At 40.3% G+C, this 27,514-nt stretch overlaps 2 protein-coding genes across 3 annotated transcripts in view; one reads left to right on the top strand and one right to left on the bottom strand.

Moving 5' to 3' along the window:
• mecp2 (methyl-CpG binding protein 2) overlaps positions 1 to 22,747 on the bottom strand; it is a 125,276-nt gene extending 102,529 nt beyond the window's left edge. The window contains exon 1 of one of the 2 annotated variants that reach the window (XM_008103915.3): positions 22,605 to 22,747. In XM_008103915.3, coding sequence (XP_008102122.2) covers positions 22,605 to 22,642 — 38 coding nt within the window. In that variant the 5' untranslated portion in view covers positions 22,643 to 22,747. Of the gene's footprint in view, positions 1 to 22,111; positions 22,268 to 22,604 lie in introns of those variants that run through there. The other variant, XM_016991199.2, reaches the window with a different exon arrangement.
• Positions 22,513 to 27,514, top strand: part of LOC100553628 (blue-sensitive opsin) — a 47,447-nt gene continuing 42,445 nt past the window's right edge. Inside the window, exon 1 of the mRNA XM_008103913.3 lies at positions 22,513 to 23,493. Within this exon, the coding sequence (XP_008102120.2) occupies positions 23,280 to 23,493 (214 nt within the window). The 5' untranslated portion in view covers positions 22,513 to 23,279. The remainder of the gene's footprint in view (positions 23,494 to 27,514) is intronic.

Genomic DNA, 27,514 nt, shown 5'->3' with positions numbered 1-27,514 from the left:
GAGGCAAAAGCCTTGCTGGGATGTGCCCATGCTAAGATACAGGGGACTCGGGGGCTAGCTGCCAGCGAGTTGCCTCCCTTTCTTTTCCTTTTTGTGCCCCTCTTTCGGTTTGGCTGAGGAGTGAGGCAGCTTGGATGGCTTAGCCTTCTTGGGGACCATGGCCGAAGGCTCGGTGTTTGTCTTCCGGGCAAGAGAAGGTTAAGTTGGGTGTGAGGCGCGGGATTCACGCTCTGTCTGGATGGGTGGCACAGTGGATAGCCCTGAGGCCGGGCGCTTAGTGGCGCGGGTACCATTTGGCACCAAGGCCTGCTCATAAAGAAGTGTCTTCAGGCGGGACTCCCTGTTGCGCTGTGCCTGGAGGGTGAACGCAAGGCAGATTTGGCACGACTGGGGATGTGGCTTTCCCCCAAGCAGAGAAGGCATTTGGAGTTCCCCTCAGAATTAGGAAGCTTGCCGTCACACGCTCTGCACTTCTTAAAAAAGGAGGTGATGCTCATGACTGACTGGCCTGAGAATGATCCAAAGATTCTTCAAGGAATCCGGTTAAGAGGGAGGAGTTGCTGTAGTCAAGGGAGCCAAAAGTCATCAGGAGATGAGCCAGCAAAGTAGTGAGAGCAGTCCAAGTCAAAGGGTAGCAGAGAGGCAAAGAGAGTAGTCAGACAGTCCAAGTAGAAAGCCATTAAGCCATTAGATATAGCTATGGAAAAGCACTAGTTCCTAAAGGCTGCTGATTGCGGCAGAAATAAGGAACTAAGGCGAAGTCCCGCCCTCAGGCATTTATAGTACAAGCGGAGAGTGGGTGGGGCCTCTGCCAAAATGTTTCCATTTCAAAGAGCTAGAAGGTTCTGATCGGCTGCGCACGCATAGAAGATAACCCATATGTGTGTCTTTCACAGACTCCATGAAGAAGAACAGTTAAGTCACAGCAACAAAAGAGAAAAACAGGTTGTTGTCAGTTCACAGAACACAGGGGGTGCAAGAGGAAGCCCAGCTTGGCTGAGCAGACCAGGCAGGAGGTTCAGGTATGGGTACAAAAAAAGGAAGATGAGAGGGACGCCCCATACCATGTACGGATGTGCCAATCAGAAAGAAGACACAGTATTCACACATGACAAAGTTTTGGGGAAAGACATTTGCAACTGATATTCTGTATAATGTATCCTCCACATCCCATTTGCTGGTGTTGGATACTGTAATGGCAATCCCCAAGTTGTTGAGAGCTAATTGCAATTTGATATTACGTTGTGTATGCAGTTTTACTCTTAAAAGGGGTAGGGATTTTAGAAAGAGAGGTGTTAGGGATGTGCTTGGGAACTTTATGATGAGTGGCAGATGATTTGTTCCATTTGTTTACTTTGAATGCTGGATGATCTTTCCCCTGGCTTTCTGTTAACTAAATTCTCCCCGTAAGCAAAAAATGTGTACAACATGACAAAAGAAAAAATTAACTACAGGTCTCAGCGTCTAAGTTATTATTTCCATATTCATAATTTATACAATGGTCATAGCATGCTATATGAAGTTGCTGACTTAACACCATCTCCTATATTGTATACAGAACTATCAGCTACTTCTCAGAGGTTGTCAACTTGAACCATTTTTCCAGTTCCCGGGTCCCAAGTTTTCCTAAAAAAATGTTTTCTGAATTTTTTTAACGTTTTAAAAATGCCCAATGCCTTAAATTACTTCTTTTGGATCAGGAGTCAAAACTGAAAGCAGGCCTCTGCCCACTTTTGAGTGTTGTTTTTGGCAACAATGAAGCCCATACCCACCAGACTCGCTCACTCTGATCTATCCAAATTCATTCATGATCATCATCATCATCATCATCATCATCATCATCATCTGAGCCCCTAGTGGCGCAATGGGTTAAAGCCTTGTGCCGGCAGGACTGCTGACTCGAAAGTTGGGTTGCTGATTTGAAGGTTGCTGGTTCAAATCCGGAGAGATTGCGGATGAGCTTCCTCTGTCAGTTCCAGCTTCCCATGCAGGGACATGAGAGAAGCGTCCCACAAGGATGGTACAAACATAAAAACATCCGGGCATTCCCTGGGCAAAGTCCTTGCAGACAGCCAATTCTCTCACACCAGAAGCAACTTGCAGTTTCTAAAGTCACTCCTGACATGATTAAAAAACCCATCATCATTACCATAATGTTTTTTAAAAAGTTGAAATTCCTTCCTTTTTAGTAAATTGGGAGGGGACTTTGTGAGCCAGATCCAAGGATACTTTTAAGTCATGGGAGCCAAGACAACTATGGCCTTGGTAAATACAAAATGTACCTCCTCCTCCTCCTCCTCCCTAGCGTTTATGCCATGAATTAGTAATGTACCAATTAAGTGTATGTCTCTGTTGTGGCAGTTACAACTGTGATTACTTTATAAAAAGTAATTTCCAGTGTTGCAGGACTTCAGTACTTAAAACAGTCACATCTGCAAAAACTGAAAATAAGCTCTTAAATCTCACCAAACACAAAACAAAACCTCACATACCAACAGAAAAACCCTATGCCATCAAAACCAATGCTTCTAATAAAAAAATAAAGTGCTTTACAGACTTCCTTTCCACATCCCAGTTCTAGTGTCAATATGAGTTTAATATGATATACAATTTTGTTCCACTGAGGAAAGTGTCTTTGATATGTTATTTGGTTCCATAGAGAGGGCATGGGAATCCTTCAGCAAATCACTCCCATAATTCAAACTATAACGCATTTACTCATGAAAAAGGCAAATTTATGACAAGAGCACTGGGCCAGCTCAACACTATTTAATTGACTACATCCAAAATATGGTATTTTTCACTGACATAATAAAAAGGTTCAAGATCAATTTGTTAACTGAAGCCAAAAAAGCTAAAACATAGGCAAGAATTTCAAAATGACACTTTGTTTCCTAACTACAAGCATTTTGTTAGTATTTTTCAGTAGTGCACATATATGTTCCAGCTTTGCACGTAACTAGGAATCTTGCATAAACATAAAAGCTGAAACACAAAAGATGTATTTTTGACAATTATATGACCCAAGTATCTATGGGGATATGTTCCAACAACCCGCTACCTCATCTTCTGTGGATACCTGAGATCAGGGGTCCCCAAACTAAGGCCCGGGGGCCACATGCGGCCCATCAAAGCCATTTATCCGGCCCCTGCCTTCTCCCTTGCCCAGTGTGCGCCTTCCAGATCTTTGGTTGTTTATAATGGTATTTTAATTATTATTTAATTAATAATTATCAAGGGGGTGCTTTGCTAGTGCTTTGGTGCACAAAGGCAGAAGGGGGCTGGACTATATGCCCCAAGGGGTCTCTTCCAATCCTCTTTATTATTATTATTATTATTATTATTATTATTATTATTATTGACACAAAAACACAGTATAACACAGCAAACGAGATACATATGCTGGATTTCGTATCACAAAATCACAAGTTCCCAAGCGTTTAGGGCTGTGTGATGTGTTATTATTATTATTATTATTATTATTATTATTATTATTAACAACATTGAGGCTGGGTGGCCATCTGTCAGGGGTGCTTGTGATTTTGGTGCACAAAGGTAGAAAGGGGTTGGATTAAATGGTCTCTTCCAACCCTCTTTATTATTTTTCTTATGATTATGATTATTATTAATATTGAGGCTGTATTTGTTCCCATTTGGTTTTTTTTTTACTTCAAAATAAGATATGTGCAGTGTACATAGGAATTTGTTTATAGTTTTTTTTTAAAACTATAGTCCGGCCCTCCAACGGTCTGAGGGACCATGAACTGGCCCCCTGTTTTAAAAGTTTGGGGACCCCTGCCTGAGATTGTGGATAATAATAAATAATAATAAACTTTACTTATATTCCACCCCCTCTCCCCAAAGAGACTCGGGCGGCTCACAACACAAACACATAATATCAAACAAAATAATATATGACACTTAGGCCAGAAAAACATTGGAGAATAGAACTGAAGAATCTAGAAGGGCCCACAAACCCGTCTCCAGGTGTGAGATATTTTTTGGAGCAAATGAAATCATGGATATCAAATCCGAGGAGAAGAGTCATACTGTTGCCAAGCATAGACACCCCCCCCCCCCCCCCGAGTCAAATATTAAATTGTCAGATTTGAAACTGCAGCGGAGAGTTCTGCCAGTTGTGGGAAGGACCCTAGCAGCAGCTACAGGAGCCCAGGACACCTCTCCGATACTTTTTACAGCAATCTTCCCCTTATTCGTAGTTATATTGTTTCTAACCCTTTAATAAACTGAGTTATCCTTAACTTTTGCTTCCTTATGCTTCTTTGTATCTCTTTTTGCCTCTCCAGATCTGTCCCTCGTACACTTCCGCATTCCACAGCTGGCCGATGGCCATTTGGGTCACATGGACCAAGGGCCCTTCCTTTCTATTGGTCCCATACACCCCCAACTGGGCAAAGGATGACAGGATCTATTCACTGGGCCACCTGTCCTTTGTCTCAGCCACCTGGACATTACTGCCATTCATCACATGGCATGACCATCCAGTATGTCAGGGGGTCATGCTCCGTCTCCAACAATGACATTTCCCTTCCCCAGGAACTAATAATTTAATCCTATCAGCATGGACAATATTTCTGTTTTTGGACTCTACGGACATTGGTGCCAGAGGTGTTGCACCATTTGCTGGGGACTCGGATTGCAATCAACTTAACAATAAAGACTCATGGGGCCTGATGGCACCCTTCGTTTGTCCCTCAGCGGGACGTGATAATCCACTCAAAACTAATTTCAGCACCTTTGTCTTCTGGACAAGCCTGCCCCGTGTCAGCTATTGGAAAGCGGATATCTGCACTGGGATCAGGGAACACTCCCCCAATGGCCGGTGAGTGCTGCAGTCCCGCATCTGCAAAAAGTCCTCACCAACTGGCCTATGATGTCGATGGAGCTCAGCCAATCATGGCGGAGCCAGGTCCAGCTGGGGCAGGAGTAGGAATTTCAAAGGATGTTACTTTATAAAAATGTCTGTTTTGCAATGTTATGGTATCTCAGCTTTGCGGCCAGTACCAGTATCTGCTTACTGGGACTGGGTATCCATGCCTCAGGTTTCACTGTCCACGGCCTGGATCTCACGATCCGTGGCCGATTTAAATTGCTCTATTTCAATACTCTACTTCCACATTCGCACATCACTCCCTTTCTTCTTGTAGGTCCTCTAAGGTTCAGTACATATTGGCAAGCTCTTTTCTATCTGCAGCCTAAAAAAAAACAAACCAGAATCAAAATACTGAAGTGATTTTTGTGGCATGTTCTAGCTCTGAGAAAATATATTTAAGAAATACAACCACATCCACCATATTTTTCCCATTGAACACAGACATGGATGGTATAAATATATCATCCCATTTAAAAAAAAAAACCCTTAAATGCAACTATGACATGAAGGGAAAAATCAAACACTCCGGCTTTTTGTGTGCAGAGAGAGAAGAAATATAGTAGTAGTTGAACCACAAATTGAGGCTAGAAGCAAGAAGAAAAAAGTTGCTCCGAGCTGACACTTCCTTAGTTTCACTTTTAAATTGTGACACAGCTCGGTGTTAGAGCTTACAAACAGTCTCAGAAACAAATAATAAATAATGTAACCTTGCAGGACATTTTCTTTTAATACGAAAATATCATGTAAAGCCAGTTTTTAATTCTGTAAAGGCACAGTTGCACCCTCAAAGCTGAGATAAAAATTTGCTCCAAGAGACAGACAATTGTTAAACAAGACATTAAAGGGATTCTTCTTGGAGACATGACAGCCATGTACAAATATGTGAGGGGAAGTCATAGGGAGGAGGGAGCAAGCTTGTTTTCTGCTGCCCTGCAGACTAGGACGCAGAACATTGGCTTCAAACTACAGGAAAGGAGATTCCACCTGAACATCAGGAAGAACTTCCTCACTGTGAGGGCTGTTCGGCAGTGGAACTCTCTCCCCTAGACTGTGGTGGAGGCTCCTTCTTTGGAAGCTTTTAAACAGAGGCTAGATGGCCATCTGTGGGGGGTGCTTTGAATACAATTTCCTGCTTCTTGGCAGGGGGTTGGACTGGATGGCCCATGAGGTCTCTTCCAACTCTACTATTCTATGATTCTATGATTCTATGATTCTGTTTTAGTATCATCTCTTCAAAAGATTTCTCTCTCCCTCCTGCATAAAGCGCAGTCATCACCTGGGGGCATCCCCATGACTTTAGGAAAAACAGCCCTGAAGTTACTGGCACCCAAACTTTGTGTCAGAAGATCTATGAAAGTACAGCTGATGCAAAAAGAGAAGTCAGAATTATTTATTTGCAGGTTTGCCACAAACACAGAAAGTAGCAGAAACTACAGAGTGTAAGCAAGGGGAGCCATAGCTTTCTAAAACTTAGCTCCTCAAATGTAAAAAAAAATGACTTGGAAAAAGTTCTCTCCTCCTGTCTCTTTTGATGTTGTAAAACCCACTTCACTGTTTAATATAACAGGGTATTCCAATAGTTCTCAACCTGTGGGTCCCAGATGTTTTGGCCTTCAACTCCCAGAAATCCTAACAGCTGGTAAACTGGCTGGGATTTCTAGGAGTTGTAAGCCAAAACACCTGAGGACCCATATATTGAGAACCACTGGTATAATAAGTCCCTACCACACTAATTCTGGCCTTCATTCCTGCTGAAGACAACAATACTATCATCTCCCATTTATTTATTTTGATGGCCTCTTTTAACAACTTCGAAAACATTTAACTGGTTCCCCAAATGCCCCAATATATTAATGAACTGGTCAATGAAACCACCACTTGTGATGGTAGATTTTTAGACAGAAAAGCAGGTAAAAGGATCAAGATGGCACAGCAATAGGACACTACAAGCTACGCAGACAGCACAGTATGATCCTTTCAAATAAACAGACACCAAGGCCGGAAGCTTCGTGCATAGTACAGAGGAGAAATTGTTAAGGCTCTAGGCCAGGGGTCCCCAAACTTTTTAAACCGAGGGCCAGTTCACTGTCCCTCAGACCGTTGGAGGGCCGGACTATAGTTTTTTTTAAAAAAAACATAAATTCCTATGCACACTGCACATATCTTGTGACACTGCTTTTGGCTAATAAGATGCTCAATGTCTGGTTCCATATTTGTTCCCTCAGGGAGGAAGCAGCCAGGCCTTGAAGCTGCAAGGCTTTTCAATATTAATCAAGGTGATTAATTGCAACATTCTCACTGGCCTCTAACAGAGAAGAGTTATTTCTCCCACCCTGGACCTTTCACAGATATATAAACCTCCCTTGCCTAGTTTCCAACAGTCCTCACAGCCTTTGAGGATGCCTGGCATAGATGTGGGCGAACGTCAGGAGAGAATGCTTCTGGAACATGTCCATGCAGCCTGGAAAATTCACAGCAACCCAGTGATTCTGGCCATGAAAGCCTTCCACAACTCAGAAGAGAAATGTTTGCATTGTACACAAGGGATTCCTAGCCTAAGGAACCCTATGAAATATATAGGGCTGCCATAAGTCCATGCATGCAGATCTTTTTCCTCAATGCTGCAGATTAGAACTGCTCAAAAAGGTGCACAGCTGGTTGGGGGATTCTGGGAATGGCAGTCCAAAAAGTCCCTTCCCCAATCAATCCCCAAAGGTCTGCCAAGGAATCCCAGGCACCAGAGGCTTTCACTTGCCTAGTTTCCAACAGACCTCACAGCCTCTGAGGATGCCTGGCACAGATGTGGGTGAAATGTCAGGAGAGAATGCTTCTGGAGCACAGCCATACAGCCCGGAAAACTCACAGCAACCCAGTGATTCCAGGCATGAAAGCCTTCAAAAGCAATGTCTTTATTACAGAAGCAGCGCGGAGGGAGGGACTTTAGGACCCAGCTCGCCCTTTTCCTCTCCTTCCTTCCTCTTCTACCAAAGCATGGACGGGGGAGAGAATTTAGGAGCCCGATCACCGGTCTCTTGTTTTTCCTCTCCTGCCTTCTCTTCCAAATTGGCAAAAGAGACAGTGCGTCGTCTTCTTCCTCATCCAAAGCCATGGTGAAAGCACTGCTTTGGAAGAAAAGAAGGAAGGAGAGGAAAGTATGCCGCCCAGCCTGCAGCCATGCTACCGCCGCCACCACTTTGGAAGAGAGGGAAGGAGAGGAAGAGGAGAAGGGCGACACGCAGGCTCCTAACGTCCTTGCCATGCCTGCTACTTCGGAAAAGAGGAAGGAAGGAAAGGAAAAAGAGAAGTACACGTGGGGGCTCCTGAAGTCCCTCCCCCGCCTGCCTGCCCGCTCGCTGCCAACAGCCTTCAGAAGCAGCAGCAGCAGCCTTCCTCCTCTTGGCTGCCCGTCCCCCATCCAGAACGAGTAACCCCCGGGGGGCCGGATAAATGGCTTCAGCGGGCCGCATGTGGCCCGCGGGCCTTAGTTTGGGGACCCCTGCTCTAGGCCTTCAAAAATACAATCCACACAACCTTGCCAAAGCCAACTGAAAGCCTAGTTTTTATCAAGAATTCTTACACAGCCAGCTTTATGGCTTGCTTTTAAGCAGATCTTCCAAAAGCCCCCACACTATATTCCTCCTCACTAACTTCACCTGCCATTCCTGTGGCCAAAGCATACCATTCAAAATATGAATATATTGGCAGGAACATTTTATAAAGCAGGTCTCTTAACAACTTGTAATCTTCAAAATGCCACCAAGATTTTCACCTTAAGCAAACCTTGTAAGAAACATGGCAAACCTAAATCATCGCCTGAGAAACATTCACTTTTACACATTCTTTTTGAGTTAACTGCTACGCAAATTACTAAATTACCAGCACAGACTACTCAGGCTACCATCCCATATAAAAGCAGCACAGATTTAGAGACAAACTTCTGGAAATTATGAAGACACCAATTTTTTTTTTCTTTTTGCCCAGAATAAGGGGGTTTAGTTAAGCACCCTTTACAGATAAAAAGTCACTTTGTTATAATGCATATACAGTAATATAAAAAGTACACACACACACACACGCACACACACATATATATACAAACACACATTAATATACAATTTGGTTTGAAATAAGTAGTTTATTTTTTACATATAATGCAATTACAGTATATAACTTGGGTAATTACAATATCAATACTTTATATTCAGGCAATAATTACAAACTGATTTTTTTTTTAAAAAAAACCCCTTCATTTTTGGTCTCTTTGTTTTTCTTTATCTTTGGTTTCATCTGTTAAGAGAAAGGGAGACAATAAAAATAGTAGAAACAATCAAATTAAAAATATTTCTACTCCTCTACTTCTCTGCAGTGTCAAGCAGGGATAAAGTTTTAATTTCAGTAAGATGAACAAAGGAAAGAAAACCAAGTTCAAGTCTCACAGGCACCAAATCCTCACACCATAATGATCCAATACAGAATTCTATCTTACATGTTTTTCTGAAAACTTTATTAATAATTTTGCAAGACCAAATAGAGGTAGTACCTGAGTAACAAACATTCAATTTACAAATGACTCATAGTTAAGAACAGGTGAGAAAACAGGAAGTGAGAGAAATCTACCCCTTGGAAAGGGAAATTCACTTCTCAAAGAGTTGTCACGGGGAAAATGTGTATTTGCTGAAGCTTTATCACCAATCTTTGTTTCCACAAGACACATTTTTCAATATCCAATTACGACAAGGACAGAAATAGGGGCACAGACAGCAAAACAAACACCACAGGGTCTTTAACTCTTTCCTATGCTGTGTGTGTGTGTGTGTGTGTGTGTGTGCGTGTGTATTTGCCTGGGGTTACACATCAAAATTGTACCTGTTCCAACGTACAACCAAATTCAACTTAAGAACAAACCTACAGAATATATCTTGTTCATAATTTAGGGACTGCTTGTATATGAACATTTCATTCACTATTTCAAATGACATTATTCTACCATTCAACTGTGCCCACCAACACATTTTCTGGAAAATGGGCCTTCTCCGGCCTCCCCATCTTAAAGTCTAGATACCAGTTTAAGGAGCATGCATCACATATATAAAGGCAGGTGTCAAAACAACCCAATAGAAAGATACTAAATTAGAAGTCAGAACCATAACCACTTTCCAGTTGAACCTCTCAAGGACAAGCTGTAACATTTAAATGGCCTCTTCACATTACATGTAAACTATCCTGTAAGGACTGCAATAGAAGTATCCTTTTAAATGGATTTTGGAGCCTAAAGATAAAGAGAAATGGCGAGGAAAGGGGAAAACCAGTAGGAAAAAAGAAGAGACAGGTGTTGTGGTTGGAAGAGCCAACAAAGATAACCACAAAACAAATATGCCAACCAGCCACACTTCCCACAGTTACACCATTCAGGAAAAACTGGGCTCCAGGACACTTTGAGCCACAGAAGCAAAATGTCATCTCATTGACCAAAGAAAACATGTACCTTGCCATGTCTGCTACTTAGGAATTTTTATTGATGTTGCTAAACTCTGTAGCTTTTTCTAATCCACAATGCATTAAGAATATAGTAGCCTAAACAAGCAGATGAAGCAGTAGGGAAACAAACATAATAAGCAGGATTAGAATACCCCAAAAGCTCAATATTTTAAGAGCCCATCTGAGCTAGGCATGCATGTCTCTTGGGCAGAAGACCAGAGACTTCAAGCATCTAGATATTCTGCTTTTATTCAGTACCTGCCATTTACTAACTTCAATAGGCTCCTACCTCAACCTCGTCTAGTGGAATACTGCAACATTCAAATATATGGAGCCACCTTGGAAAGTAGCTCAAAAACTAGTCTGTTCCACACGCAGACCCAAACTACTACTGAGCTATTCCTCTGCCTAAACCAAACTAAAGGATGTCACACACATTAGAAAGGATGCTACTGTATATTTATGATTTATTTATTTATCATGTCAGAAGCTAATTGAAAATACAGGCAAAATGTATAAAAACACAAAGTTAAAAACTTTATACTAAGTTTCATTGATAAAAAGCTTCCATTATTTCTTCTTGTGGTCATAACCTTCGGTATTTTTACCTAGAACACAGTCCCATTCATTACCAGATCAGTGTTACCTTGTTTGAAATACACCCTTTGTTTCCCATTGCCTGATAACTACTGAACCATTAATGACATGTTTCCTCTTTGTAGAGAAATCCCATTATTTGACTGTTCATTTATTATGCTCTGAAAATAATGCCAGTACAACCTAAACATTGTAAGGTTGCCTATCTAATTCATGAACCATGCCTTCCTGCAAGTGAATTAATAACTTTGCCACTGCATCTAGGACAAGAGGCAGAATTGCCACAACGAAGTTTAGTGTTGGTGTTATTGATTTAAAGGAAAAGCCAGCCTGGAAAGGAGAGCACTAGAGCAGCTTGACAGCAATGCCATCTTAACTCCTCTCAAATGAACAAATGTTGTCAACTTGAAGAAAAGGGCTAGTATGGAAGTAACTGATAATATATCTATTCTAATTTATCTGCCTGAAATTTAATTTGCTTCTGGGTCTCATTCAAAGTGCCAATTATTAAAGACCTAAGGAGCCTAAGTGATGCTTCTGCAGGGGACTGCCCTCCTGTAACTCTAGTAAAAGTTAGTACACTAGGCCTGATGAATGAAGGATTCAGTTTTATCTAGGGAAAGAAATGCATTTGTCTCCCATTCTGACAGACAAAAATCTGAGGCGAATGGAAGCCCTCAATTACAAGCCCTTACATCCTAATATAGTTGCCAAAGTTGTCTTTTTACTTTCCCTCTTCATTTACCTTCTCATATACTCTGCCTCAATTCTCAAATTAATGGGAACAATTTTGCTTTTTACTACCCTATTCATGGAATCATCACCGAGACTGTACAATGCATATATGTTTTGAAAAAGAAGACATTTTATGGGATCCTTACCCAGAGAGATCCATTGGATTGAACTTTATTTTTCCAGCTGAAATAAGATGACTTACTGATACTAACAGTCATAACACTACCTCTACATAAAGCTATCCCTAACATTGGAACAGATCATTTAGATTCTCCACCCTTTCGTAAGTTGCTTTGGGTATTTACATTAACAATAACTTGGGGGGGGGGGACTAAGCAAGTAATTTTGCCATTTCACAGAAATACTGAACAATTTCCTCAGCCCACAAAAACTATAAACTCATATTTTCATCAAGAAAAAAAACAGATTATCAAGCTATCATACACATTTTCTTTATAGTGTGCTTGAGCTGATGAATGAATTGAACAACAAACATGTGTATTGATTGTCTCAATGAGTCCTTGACATAGCTCTTTAGTGTGTGTGTGTGTGGGGGGGGGGGGTATTACTTATTAGTTGCTGTTTGCTGAAAGCTGCAAATGATCTCTTTCTAAAGATCATGCACCACAAGTATAAAATCTAGACAAAACCCTTAATTCTTGTCTGAGATCTTGAAGAATAGAACAGATAATTATAATCCCATACTCAGTTACAAGCTTACCCCTATCCAAATAATTGTGTATGTGTAAAACAGAAATTGCATGTACATTATTTAGTCACATTTAACCATGGCTGTAGAGTAGAGCCTTAGTATTTATTATGGTCTGGTTCCAGGATACTCCATGCCTACTGAAGTGCCATTATATAAAATGGCACAATAAAACGATGTTCCATATATTATAACATGGCACAAGCAAAGTTTGTTGTTTGAAATTGTTTAAAATATTTTGAAATCATGAATGATGAATCTTTGGCTGCAAAGTACTAATTATATCTGCATGTATTTCCAGGAACTACGATGCTATAAATTTAGCTAACAGTTAATTCAACTGAATATAGTGCAGCATTCTTCCAAGTCAACATACAGAGGATAACCATTAATGCTATGGATAAAGACTGGAATAAAACTAACTGTGATGTAAAAGAACAGATACAAAAAGGTCTGTAAACTACAATTAAGCATATATACATACTGAGTAGCCTATATTTAATGCAGTTTCTCTCCTTCAGTGGTTAACCAAACTAAACTCCCTGGGGGAGTGTTTTTAAGATGTTTTTAAAGATGTTTTAAGAAGTTTTTAAATTGTTAGATTTTAGCCTGTTCTTGTAAGCCGCCCCGAGCCCTAGGGGAGTGGCGGCATATAAGTTTGAATAATAAATAAATAAATATACGGTAGTTTTGTTTGGTAAAATAAGCTATTTACAGTATGTTAAGAATCCCAAGAAGGACTAAGGCACAGTAATATTTGGCTAGTAGTAATAACTGATCATTATGCCTGTGCTAGACTAACATTTTCATGGAACTACAGTGTTTCCTCACTACTTCGCAGTTCACTTTTCATGGATTCGCTGTTTCGCGGTTTTTCCATGAACTCTAAAAGAATATTATAAATCATAAAAAATTACAATTTACAGCCTAAGGGAGGGAGGAAGGAGAGAAAGGGAGAGAAAAGGAGCCCAAGCGGCAATGGGAGGAGAAGGAGGAGATTTATCAACACACGATTGGTGGATAAAGACTTAAAATAGTGTATAACTACTAAAATAATGTATAAATATTAAAATAAATATAGTGTCCCTACTTTGCGGATTTTCACTTATTGTGGGTGGTCTTGGAACGTAACCCCCCGTGATAAGTGAGGCAACACTATACAGAAAAAATAATAGCTTGCCTGAATGTTTTTGGAAATACACAATGTGAGATGAAAGTTCTTTTACTTTATACTGCCAATACGAAGAGTAATTAATACAGTGTTCATTTTTTGAGTGTTCAAAGCTTTTTATACTTATCTCAATGATCTATCCAGGAATCTATGTTAGGTTAGTATTATCCACCTGCAATTTCAAGGCTGAGACAGACAGAATAGCTGTTTGCTTAAGGCTGCCTAATACATTTATGCTTGAAGCTAATAACACAATATGGACCACTGTACTCTGTCAAATGACAAGGACTCCCGAACTGCAAAGGAGAAGTCCACAGTAAGTCCTAACACAATACCAACTAGGCTATTAAAAGTAACTCTTGGTGATGCTACTATTAAGAATTGAAGAAAAATACTGCATGCTGACCAGTATTTAGTATGAATTGTGAGTTAAATTCTTTAAAAGGTAAAAGGCTAACTTTAAATCTAGATTAAAGTACAAGTTAGAAGACAAATTTGCCTTGTTGTGCACAGCAGGCGTTCTAAACAATTTCTCTAGTGATGTCTCCAAGAAACAATACAGGTTGGTTATGTGTGTGTTCACAAAAACAAAATAAAACACTAGATTTCATAACTATACAGACCAAAACTGCCCACAGAACAAAAAGGTTGAATGCAGTGGAGAAGCAGAATTATTGTTCTAGGTTTCACGCACAACAGAAAAAAGTCTATAATGTTAAGATTTATGTACAATGCTTTTTGAGTAAGAACATTGGCAAAGAGGTTTATATTCCGTGTGCACAAATACAAATCAAGGATGAAGGATTGACTTAAACCACTCCTACCCTAGTGACAAGTCACAGTTAAGAGTACTAAAACCCCAATATATTTAGCTATAGCCCACATTTAATCTTTCAATTAAATGTTCATCAAAATCTTCATTCTCAAGCAGTTCAAGTTAATGTGCCAGGAGCTCCATGTGTCCTGAAATACAAAATTCAGTGTAGGTATACCAGAGATCAAACTGCATTAGCAAGTGTTGCTTATGCTTACATTACATTCTTGTCTTTGGTAGAACACAATTTATGTTCTAACTATGCCACAAGTAATTCAACTTGATTTTACAAACAGACACATTTGATATTCATGTTAAATTATGTAATCTCATGCTCAATGCATTTCAAATCCATATTTGTGCACTCTGACAATAACACACGTTTTAGCCCAAAATCTACTACAGTGCAAGTATAGAGAAAACCGTTTGTGCATCATTTATACCAGGGGTCCTCAAACTTTTAAAGTGGAGGACCAATTTACAGCCCCTCAGACTGTTGGGGGGACGGACTAGGATGAAATACTCCAAAATCAGGATTGTTGTTGTTGTGTGCCTTCAATCATTTCAGATTTAGGTCAACCCTAAGTTAAAGTTTAGGACAGGGGCCAGGTCAATGACATTGGAGGGCTGCATCCGGCCCATGGGCCTTAGTTTGGGGACACCCGATCTAGATGATCTCATAAGACCATAGGTAAGCAAATAGACCTCCAAAGACCATAGATGGTCTCATAAGACCATTGTTAAGGAAAGGGACCCTCAAAGACCATCTAGATGGTTTCATAAGACCAATGGTAAGGAAAGGGACCGTCAAAGGCCATCTAGATGATCTCATCAGGCCATCAGAAGACCATGGAGAAGGAAAGGGACCCTCAAAGGCCATCTAGACAATCTCATAGGACCATAGGTAAGGAAGGTGACCTCCAAAAGCCATCTAGATGGTATCATAAGGCCGTAGCTAAGCAAAGAGACCTTCCAAGACCGTCTAGACGATCTCATAAGACCATAAATAAGCAAAGAGACCTCCAAAGGCCAAGTAAACGTAGGTCAACCCTAAGTCTAAAGTTTAGGACAGGGGCCAGGTAAATGACTTTGGAGGGCCGCATCCAGCCCACGGGCCTTAGTTTGGGGACCCCTGATTTACACCATAACCAGATGAAGAAACATAATAGCCCCAAGAGGCAGGAGGAAGATATTTAACTTAGAAACAGGGAGAGAAAATTGGTCATTTAACTCATTCATAGGAACACAATATTTTTTTATAAACAGCTAAATAACACAGGTTATAACTGAATTAACAAAGATGGGGAAACTTAAGAATTTAGCACAACTCAATTTCCAAGTATAGCATTAAATGCAGAAATAATATCTACTCTGAACAAAAAGGCGTCTTCTAACCCAGGATCTGATGAAATGGGGTTCAAATGTGAGATTAATAAAATCTCAGTAACAGGAAAGCTTTTAAACCTACAGCAACGTAACAGTCAATACAGGGAACTTATATCTATGAATGGTGCATAGATTTTGTAATGCTCTCCTACGAGACATAGAATTGCCCTATATTGCTTTCTTTCTAGCACAAAATTTCCAATATTCCTATTTGGCCATGGATTTTGCATTTTTCTGTCTCTCTCCCCTTTTTTGTTCATTTGTTTGCCTGCCAGAATAATAATTCTTTCACTTTCATTTTGATTTTTGTAATTGTGGTTACATTGTTTGTCTTTTTAATAAATAAATTTTACATAAACTGTCTTCTATCCCTTTTAGATGAAAGGAAGTTGACAAACATTTCAAAATAAATCAAATATAGAAACCAGGCTAGTGGCTGTACATTACCATTATGTCATCTTAAATATGGGGCTGAAATGACCATCTCAAAGATAAAGAATAGCCAAATGGTTAGTTACAATGAAGAACCTAGTAAAAGCTGAAACCCCAAAAGAAGTTGATTTCTCTAAGTAAAATCAGAAATTCCAAGAAAGTCAATTTCTGATGTCTCACCAGACAGATAAAATGAAGTAGTTATGATACTGCTCTTAAATAAATCTGAATGTCAGCCAAAATAGCATGTTTGAGATACATAGTTAATAATAATAGTAGTAGTAGTAGTAGTAAAATTTTGTTTTTAACCTGCGCTCTTTCCCCAAAGGAACTCAGAGTGGCTTCCACAAGCGAAAATAGCGAACATTCAATGCCATAGACAGTAATAAAATAAAATCATTTAAACATACAATTAAAACAGATTAAACAACTTTGGCTAAAAGCATATAAATAAGTCAGTGCGGCATCATAAATAATACAACTAAACAATTAAAATCTGTATAAAGATATAAAAATATAGTTCTTCAATAAATTAAAATAGTCACTGTCAGCTTCGTCCACCAAGATGGAGTCAGTGATAAACTGTTCCATTCTCCTCTATGACACCATGACATCTCCAAACGAGTATAAAAGAATACAGAAACAATGAATTGGGCACAAACAATAAAAATGGAACTAGGATCCTGAAACTATAAAGAATTAAAGAGTGCCTTAGTTCCCCGGTTTCCACTGGAGAAATACATAAGAAGATACTAAGTTGTAAATAGCTTTTGATTTTATACACTTTTAAACACCATAAACACACACAAATTTGTTTTTACAACAGAGTAATTTCATGGTCTTAATCTGTCCTCCCCACACAGAATATATTACCATTTTAATTTCGGAAAAACGGTACCACAAAAAGAGCAGGTATATTTATCTTATAACATGAGACTAACTATGTAAAACTATGTCTATTCACACATGTTTGGAGAGTTATATATCATTCAGCATTGTATTAGAACTCATACATTGCTAAATAATTACTGTAATATGAAATTATTACTTCTCAGAGTCAATTTCACAGATTCTTGCACCGGAACTTTGTCTTACTTGTCAAAATGCATAATGACCTTTACCATATTCAACAAGGCCTAGAAACACAAAAAGCCTTACAAATCCCAAGGGTGATATAAACATTTCACAAGTCACACCTAATATTGCATGCCAAAGTCTTAATTTATGCAATAAACTAAGGCTCCAGGACATATATTTGCAGCATCAAATGGAAAATGATACAACATGGAGTAGAGCACAACTTTGCACAAAGAAGCAAAAAGATATATCCAGAGCACCACAGTGCTTGTGGGTTTGATGATGAAAAAACAGGTTGGATATCCCTTATCCAAAATTCCAAAATATGCCAAAATCCAGTATTGTCCATAGGAGTGGCTCAGAAGGTGATGCCTTTGCTTTCTTATGGTTCTACACACACAAACTTCATTTCATACACATCATGAACAATATTGAATGAAATTCCCTTCAGCCTCTGTGCATAAAAAGTATATGAAACATGTGAATTTCATTTTCAGTCTTAGATTTTATCTCTAAGATATTGCATTATGTACATTTATACAAACACAGGTATTCCAATATCAGGAAAAATGAAATCCAAACACATTTCAGGTAAGATATACTCAACCTTAACCAATAATAACAAAAGTTTGAGGCAAATAACACTCCACTGGCTCACGTAACTACAGTCAGTATGAACTGGGGCAAGGATGTCACTGGCAAAGTCAGAACTCTTAAACAAAATTGTAACAGTACTGGCTACCCAATTTGTTATACAGCAAATAATGATAATAATGACAGTGCTGGAGCTCTGAGTAAGAAGTCCTTCAAAGAACAGCTGGTTCCCAGAGGCTACTGGTGCTATCATCAAAACTGAGATTATGACATATGTTTTGGATCTAGCTCTATAGGTAAAACAAAGACAGGACATATCTGCAATTCCAATACAAACAGCATAATACAAAAGTGGGAAGGACCAATATAGACAACATTACCTAGTTTTATACTTAAAATAGGGTAAATATTACATTAAAATAATGATTATAATGGCATCTTGACATTATATGGCATCATATTATAACAGCAGATTTCAACTCAGGGTCTGTCAGATGTGTGGGACCACTGGCCATGCTGGCTGGAGATAAGCTTTTTCAAAGCATCGATTTTCAGATTGTGGCCCTTCAGACAATTTGGACTTCAAATCCCAAACAACAAGGCCAATACTGGGAATAATGGGAATTGGAAATCTGAAGCATCTGAAAGACCACAGTTCCAAGAACAACTACGTTAAAGGACTCGCCAACATGATGCAGGAATCCGAACATCAACAAAGAGGCAAAAAAGTTGGCATAGCAAGGATTTAAGAAGTATCCTGACATCAGATTACACTGGGGAAAGACATAACATCCAAAATGTCATTTTAAGAAAAATTAAGACCATACTACGAGGCTATATGTGTGGTTATGTGGGAACAGTCAATAGAAAACAAAATTACTAGTTGAAATTAAGTACCTGGCATAAATTATTCACATTCCATGGATAAGAGGCAACAGGGCTAAATGTCCTAAATATTACACAAATGATTGGTATATACAAGCTCAACGGTCAGGTTAAATCACATACCAAGCCATCTAAAGTGGAGGATTGGTGAACAGACCAATTAACATTAAGTTTCTGGAGGAACAGACATACAAAACAAAGGAACTAGCACATCTGGAAAGATACTGAGCACAGTCTTTTAAGTGGCCACTGATGTAAAATATGAACCAACTCTGTGGCAAGCCAGCCATTAGGAGATTTGGACTGTATGGGGTGGCAACTGTTATCTCTCTGGTTCAGTCCATATAGCAAGGACACCTTCTTCTTCCCTTGATCTTCTTCTTTTGGCACTTAAGAGTTGGAGTTTAGAACAACTACTATATGTGTGAGCTCATATATGAGTAAATGATGGACAAACTAAACATACGTGTTCATTTAACTCATACTTTGCAGTTCAACTATAAAAATCACATGTGGGAGGGCAAAGATGAAATTCACTCACTGCTGCCTTTAGCTTCTGTGTTCTGCTGCTCCGATTTATTTTTCTATAGCTGATTCACATTTGGTACTGGATCTGAGATGGCTGAGACTATGGGAGAGTGAAAGGAAGCCATACAACTCCATCTTCCCATACAATCCTTTCATTTCCACCATGTTTATAGTCAGACTTGTGTGCACATATTTAAGAAAAGTGCACACAGGTGATTTTGCTGTCTATTCTCTTGCCACTTCCATCATTCTAAAATTATACCTTAGAAAGAATCTGGATGAAGAAGAAGGGACAGATGCTCCTCCTGCTTCTATCCCTCTTTTTGGGCCTTAATATTCTTTCCCTTTGTGCAAGATAAAAATGATGGCATTTGACTCAGCAAATCCAACCCTTCCTAGCATGACTACCAGAGAGAGAGAAAAGTACAAGCCAACTGAAGTTGTAATGGTTCTGATTGAAACTGTTACAGACTCCACTTATCAGTTCACACTGCTGGTTTCAGCCACCACACTTGGTCCACCCTAAACTGCACAAAGAGAGAGAGCCATTGAGCAATTAGAGCTCCCAGAACAAGAACAAACAATTGACCAGGAGCAGTAAGGGCCACTATTTCCAACCATCATACCCCAATCCTCCCCACCAACATCGGGAAAAGAAGCGAACTTGTGATTTGTTTATGGACCTAGACATTTATACAGTACCCTACCTTGGAGGCCTGATACACAATGGACTTATATTTTTGAATAAACAATGGTCACAAGGAATCAGTACTCTTTGCTCCAAGTAGTCACCAACCTATGAAGGCCTCTATCTCAGTGGGAAGAGACAAGGACTGGACCACTGAAGCTACCCAAAGCAACTGAGCAGTCATTTTCTCTGATTACTTGGTCTCCACCTCCAGAGAGTGCTGACCCCATCCATTATCCATGCCCAGTTGGCTGCTCTTTGCAAAAGTTGTTTCCTCATCCCTTCACAAATCTACCGATGACAGGGATTGGGCCAAACAAACTTCTTTCTGCTACATCACCTGGAGAACTACAAGTCAGTGGCAGTTTATATCATATATCATACACTCTTCAGGCAATGTTATGGAGCAGCTCTGGATATAAACATACTGTATTTCCTTGACTGTAAGACACAATCAATTGTAAAAACCACACTAACTTCTGTAACACCAACAGAAAAAAGCTTCATCTAGATACTGTATTTATCTATTCTAAGACACCACTGATTGTAAGACGCACACTAATTACAGCAACAGAAAAAAGTTGTATCTATCTATATCTATACATATTAATACTAAGATGTACCCCGTTTGTAGATATGTTTATATGGAGGAAAAGTGAGCTTTGGAAGCAAGGAAATACAGCATACTAAAAGCACCCGCAATTCTAAGGCCCCTTCCACACAGCTGAATAAAATCCCACATTATCTGATTTGAACTGGAATATATGGAAATGTGGACTTTAAAAACCCAGTTCAGAGCAGGTATTGTGGGATTTTCTGACTTGCCATTCTACATTATATGGCTTTGTGGACGGGTCCTCTGAAAAAACTTTTTATTCAAACAGGCTTTTAATATTTATATATTAAATATATTAAATATATTTAATCTTGTTTTAATGTTCATATATTTGTATATTTTCTGCCTTGATCTTCTGGGATATAGGGCTGTGTGGAAGAGCCCTCAGATATTCCAGTTCAAAGCAAATACTGTTGATTATCTGCCTTGATATTCTGGGTTATAGGACAGTGTGGGAGGGTCCTGAGTCCTCACTGCCATATAACCCAGTTCAAAGCAGATAATGTGGAGTTTCTACATCTGTGTGGAAGGAGTCCTAGAATCAAACAGATATACTGTGTGCGCGTATATAGTTAGATATCACACAAAAGGCCCTTCCACACAGTCATATACAGTAGAGTCTCACTTGCTTATCCAACGTTCTGGATTATTCAATGCATTTTTGTAGTCAATGTTTTCAATACATCATGATATTTTGGTGCTAAATTCGTAAATACAGTAATTACTACATAGCATTACTGCATATTGAACTACTTTTTTCTGTCAAATTTGTTGTTAAACATGATGTTTTGGTGCTTAATTTGTAAAATCATAACCTAATTTGATGTGTAATAGGCTTTTCCTTAATCCTTCCTTATTATCCAACATATTTGCTTATCCAACGTTCTGCTGGCCCATTTATGTTGGATAAGTGGGACTCTACTGTAGCCCTGAATATTAAGGCAAATTCCAAAATATCTGCTTTGAACTGGGTTATGATCTACACTGCCATATGTTCCAGTTCAAAGCAGAAAATGTGAGATTTTATTCAGCTGTGTGGAAGGGGCCATAGAGAGGAGTGTCCAATCCGCCCTGCCACACAACACACCTAAATCGCAGGTGTGATGTATCCATCCCTCTTGGGCCTCATCCACACAAATAAAATCTCACAATATTCTGCTTTGACATGGAATATATGGCAGTGTGGACACAGATAACCTAGGCCCCTTCCACACAGCTCAATTAAATCCCACATTTTCTGCTTTGAATTGGAATATATGGCAGTATGGACTCAGATAACCCAGTTCAAAACAGATATTGTGGAATTTTCTACCTATTCTGGGTTATATGACTGTGTGGAAGGGCCCCCAGTTCAAAGCAAATATTGTGGGATTTTCTGCCTTGATATTCTGAGTTACATGGCTGTGAAGGGCCCTTGGTGAACAGGATAGGCCTGGTTAGGCCCTTCATACGAGGACCTGAAATACAGCCTTCCCCCAAAGGCATGGTGCCCAATAGCCCCAACGACCTGGAACCTGCGTTGGCGAAGTTGGTGCTGTAGCAGGACCCTGAAAGGCCAGGCGAGAAAGCAGCGGCTTGAGGCACTGAGGGCCCTCTGCGAGGAGGAGCCACCGCCTGAAGGGGCCATGCATGCGCGCGCGCCAGGACTTCTTTCGGCGTGACCCCTGACCCCGAGCCCCTCTCCCCTCTCCCCCTCCCATCTCCTCCCTCCCTCTCCGCGGAAAGGCCGGCCCCTCCCATTGCTGGGCAGAGGGGATCGCTGTGACGCACTCAAGGGCCCTGGGCGCGCGCGGGAGGGAGGGAAAGAGGGTGGGTTAGGCGAAGGGAGGGGAGGGCGCCCGCGAGCGGGAAAAAAAGAGGCAGCCCAACGGCCGCAGCCCTGCCGCGCACCTCTTCCCCCCCTTCTCCGACGCCACAGATGGTCCCGCCCGGGCCCCCCGCGCCAGGGGCTTAATGGTCCGACCCGGCTCTTCCCCACCCCTTCTCCTCGAGTCACTCACAATCTCTCCTCATCTCCGCTCGGCGCCGCCGCCGCCATTTTCTTCGCAGCGAAGAACCCGCGAGAGGGGGGGAAAGGGAGGGGGGAAACCGAGCCGGAGAGGAAACCCGGAGAGCCTGGCCCCGCCCTCCTCGGCTGCCATTGGGTGCCGCTCCCCATCACTCAGGGCACCCCCCGAGAGCGATTGGCCGGCGCCCTTCCTCACGGGCGAGGCGGCCCTGCTTCCTTGCAGCCGTTAGAATTGGCGGGAAGCGCTGTCAGTTACAACGGTACGAAGTAGGCCGCGGAGAGGTGCCGCGCTCTTTGCCATTGGCCCGCCGAAGCCGCCTCTCTCGCGACAGGCCTCAGGGGTTTGGAAACGCAACGGGCTTCGTCCCCCTGAGCAGGCCGTTCCCTGTCGTCATGCGAGCCACCTTCGTAACGCGGAAAACATATGTCAGTGCTGTCCCTTTCATGTGCCCCATCCAGTGGCATCAAGGTCATGTTTCCACAGCTTGTTCTTCCTGAGAAGACCAACAGCCGGTCGCAATTCGCCTCAGGGCCTTTGGCTGCGGCCGAACTGAACGAGGCACCACGTAATATATTTAAATGAGTGACAACAGTTTTTGCACCGTGACAGCACAGATTTCCCTCAAAGGACTGTTTTACCCACATCACAGGCGTTTAGTTTCCTCAGATGGTCCAGGGTTCCAACCTGCGCCTCTGTTGTACCGCATACATCACCACAGGAAAGGCCACTCGGGAACAGCAGTGGCAAATTCACCACCATAAGAGGCTAGCTGAGGCGATGTGCTTCACTGCAGGGATAAGAAATAGTGTGCCTTTGCTGGCATGCCTCTTATTGGAAAGCAGATGTGCTGCAGTTCTAGGTGGGGGAAAAATACTCTCAGGTGAGAAGAACAAACAAAAAGCCCTGTCATATTTTAAAAGCTAAACACTAAAGAATACAATAGCCACCCTTCAATATCTTGAGAAAGGATATGATGTGATTTATTTTCATACTCCTGACAGAAGGCCTTTCCACACAGGCATATAACCCAGAATATCGAGGCAGAAAATCACACAGTATCTGCTTTGAACTGAGTTATCTGAATCCACACTGTCATATATCCCAGTTCCAAGCAGATAATGTGGGATTGTATTCAGCTGTGTGGAAGGAGCCAGAATTGTTAAAACCATTGAAATTGCTTATACAGTATTGTCAAAACTAATTCATTCCTCTTCAGTTGCCTCTTGTAAAAATCCTGTCAATTTTATACGGTTTTCTTCTGCGAGAAATACTCAAGTGGTGGCTTGCCACAGACTCACATATAGCCAATAACACCTCGAATTCTCCCATTATAATTATGATTATTTCTGTCCTGCTTTTCTCCTGAATCAGGACTCAAAGCAGCAAACAACATGTAAACAAAACTATCATACATAAAAATAAACATAATCAACAGATTGAAACATATCTGATAAAAAACATATCTGACTTAGGCAATCCCTTGTTGTCAGAGTATGATGGCCTTCCAAGTGTAGTGTCTTGGCGGTGGATACGTAGGTGACAGTAGAGCCCTAGTCTTGACCCATGTTCTTCCACAGTGAGGACATCTATTTCCAGGTGGAAGGCGGTCCTGATCAGGGTTGGCTTGACGGGCCTTCCTCTTGGCACGTTTCTCCCTTTCGGCCTCCATTTGTGCCTCTTCAAATTCCACAGCACTGCTGGTCACAGCTGACCTCCAGATGGAGCGCTCAAGGGTCAGGGCTTCCCAGTTCTCAGTGTCTATGCCACAGTTTTTAAGGTTAACTTTAAGCCCATCTTTGAATCTCTTTTCCAGTCCACCAACATTACGTTTTCCATTCTTGAATTGAGAATATAATAATTGCTTTGGGAGAGGGTGATAGGGCCAGACAACGTGGCCAGTCCAATGGAGTTGATGACATAAGATCATTGCTTCAATGCCAGTGGTCTTTGCTTCTTTCAGCACGCAAACATTTGTCCACCTGTCTTCCCAAGAGACAATTTATCCCAACATAAAATTATAAACTTGTGACACATGTAAAAAACCATAAATATTCAGTAGATTAAAACCCCAAACATTCCTTTAGGCCGTTGTCAGTTATTGGGCAAATAAATTTCTTTCAAATCACAATTTTATAAATAAAAATGTTTCATTTGTTTACCATATTGTATTAAACATACAGACAGTTACATATGCATGACCATCAAGTAATATCACTATGAACATTTGTCTTTTGGTACTTTTAACTGCAAATCCTACACAGTGTCTATTCAAATATATTTTCCTTTTAATAAAATTGTGTTTTCTTCCCAGAAAATTAGAATGAAACTTAACTTTTATCTTGATTCAGAGTATAGCAGTGAATGTGAGAAAATGGGGTTTTAAAGGGTGTTTTTTATCTGAGAAAACATAACTAGAAATTTCTAAGTCTGCATGACTTTATGATTAACTTCCAGTGGACAATGACTGTTGAGTTGTGCTGGAGAATCTAGACATTCTTACAACATATTAATAAAATCTGTGATTAATCAAATCCGCAAATGTGAAATGTAGGAATATGAAAGGCCAGCTGTAAACTCAAACATACACTTGATATGAGCAGAAAGGTAAAGGTAAAGGTTTTCCCTGATGTTAAGTCCAGTCGTGACCGACTCTGGGGGTTGGTGCTCATCTCAATTTCTAAGCCAAAGAGCCGGCATTGTCCATAGACACCTCCAAGGTCATGTGGCCGGCATGACTGCATGGAGCGCCGTTACCTTCCCGATGGAGCGGTACCTATTGATCTACTCACATTTGCATGTTTTTGAACTGCTAGGTTGGGGCTAACAGCGGGCGCTCATTCCGCTACGGAAATTTGAACCTGGGACCTTTTGGTCCGCAAGTTCAGTAGCTCAGCGCTTTAACACACTATGCCACCAGGGGCCCCTTGATATGAGTACCCTGTGCTAAAAGCGGTGTAGCCATGTTTGTGCTATAAAAAGCAACCACGTAACATTCTTTTATGTAAAAAAAATTAGACGGAAGAAATCTAGCTGAAGACATGTTTGGTGTAGCTCATACCATTAGGAGAAACAATGCTGATGTTGAAGGCTGCAAGACAATTGCTGTCAGTTGGGCAAGAAATGCCTTTTCCCCACTCATAATGGTGAACATTGGCGTAGCGAGGCATAGCAACATACAATTGAGAATTAGTATTTATCTTGAATGTTACATTGATAAATTATGCTAAATGAATATGCAGGTACAAATAAAACCAAGCTGATCACAAGAGTGGGAAAGGTGTGGAAACAGCAACATGAAACTTTACTCTCCCTTCATTTGCCATGTGCATGCACTAAACATGCATCAACCCCCTTCTGAAAGTGCATAAATGTATAGAAATCTTGAAGCTGGAGGCCCAATAAAGAAGCTATCTAGCAGAACTTAATTTTGTAGGATTAAAAATGGGAACGCTGAGTCAAAAACATTAAAAAGTAAATATTGGTTTTGTATGTAGAACCCATAAAGATAAACAAAAAGTTGTTCTATTTTTTCCCACTTAGTCATGCCAGAGGCCTCCATTCTATCCCCTTCACGGAGTCTAATAGACAGTAGAGAGATAGCTAGATAAGAGCTGGGTACATTTGAGAAGAGACATTATAGCCATGTATAAATATATGAAAGGATGTCATAAGGAAGAGGGAGCAACCTTGTTTTCTGCTGCCCTGGAGACTAGGACTCAGAGCAATGGGTTAAAATTACAGGAAACACCTGAACATTAGGAAAAACTTCTTGACTGTTTATCAGTGAAACTCCACTACTGTATTTGTTTACAACTAGATTTTCCAATATTCATTTCTTATAAGACACATGAGTTTTTAGTATATCTGTGACAAATATATTATTCTACATGAATAACCTTTTCTGTGTGTTGGTGTACATACATGCCAGATAAACTCTCATTTATTGAATCCTAACCTTTGGAATACCTGCTAAACTAGGCTCATCAAATGAACTACAGAACCATGTCTTTTCACACCCATTGTGACTGGATAAACATGTCAGAGCCCCTCTGTTATTCTCTACATGATAACAATTTTATTCCGACTGGAATCCTATTCTCTCACCTGCTATTTATATGGCCGAGTCATTCAGTGGACCCATATGATGTCAATACAATCACCTCTTACATACACACAAACAATAAAATCTCACTCCTGCACTGTGTCCACATTTGGTACACTAATTTGAATCACAACAGTTGTCCTAAAAAAAAAAAAAGAATTCATAGACCATTCAGTTTCACAAATTATGTGTAACTTAGAGCATTTTAACACATTTCCCCCGTTATTCTATTTTATAAAACTCATCCCTTTCATAGATATTCTTAAAAGATAATTTCCTTCTAAATGTCTTTTGTTCTATGGCTTTTAACATAATGTGGAAAATGAGAAAAATCAGAACAATAATTAAAAATATAAAAGTTTAAATATATTTGTAGAATGCAGTCATCTCAGCCAAAGGATATAAAGTATTGTGACAGCTTTTAGAATGTATTTGTTTGTATCAACTGTTTAGTATGTTTGTATTTTCCTTATACTAAAATGTCAATGATTAAGATTTATTTTGTGGGAAATATTTCTGTGAATTTTTTATTTGCGTAAATGCTTGCCAGAAAAATATGACAGTACAGTTCTATGATGGTTCCAGAAGTGTTGTGCTCTATAAGTGTTGCTCCTAAGTAAATATAAATAGAGTTCACTCTAAATACAGTACTGAATATATCATCTGAAAAGAAGGCCACACTGAAATAATCAGGGGTTACAGCAAGATAAATATGTATATGATTCCAGTGTTATTATATAAATCTACAAAATCTTGAGGTGATATTTTATTGGTCAATCAAAAAATGCAGTGCAATATG

Source organism: Anolis carolinensis, chromosome 2 (assembly GCF_035594765.1).
Source record: "Anolis carolinensis isolate JA03-04 chromosome 2, rAnoCar3.1.pri, whole genome shotgun sequence".
Classification (NCBI taxonomy): Eukaryota; Metazoa; Chordata; class Lepidosauria; order Squamata; family Dactyloidae; genus Anolis; species Anolis carolinensis.
Note: the sequence above shows the minus strand (reverse complement) of the source record. Positions and strands in the feature narration are given on the sequence as shown.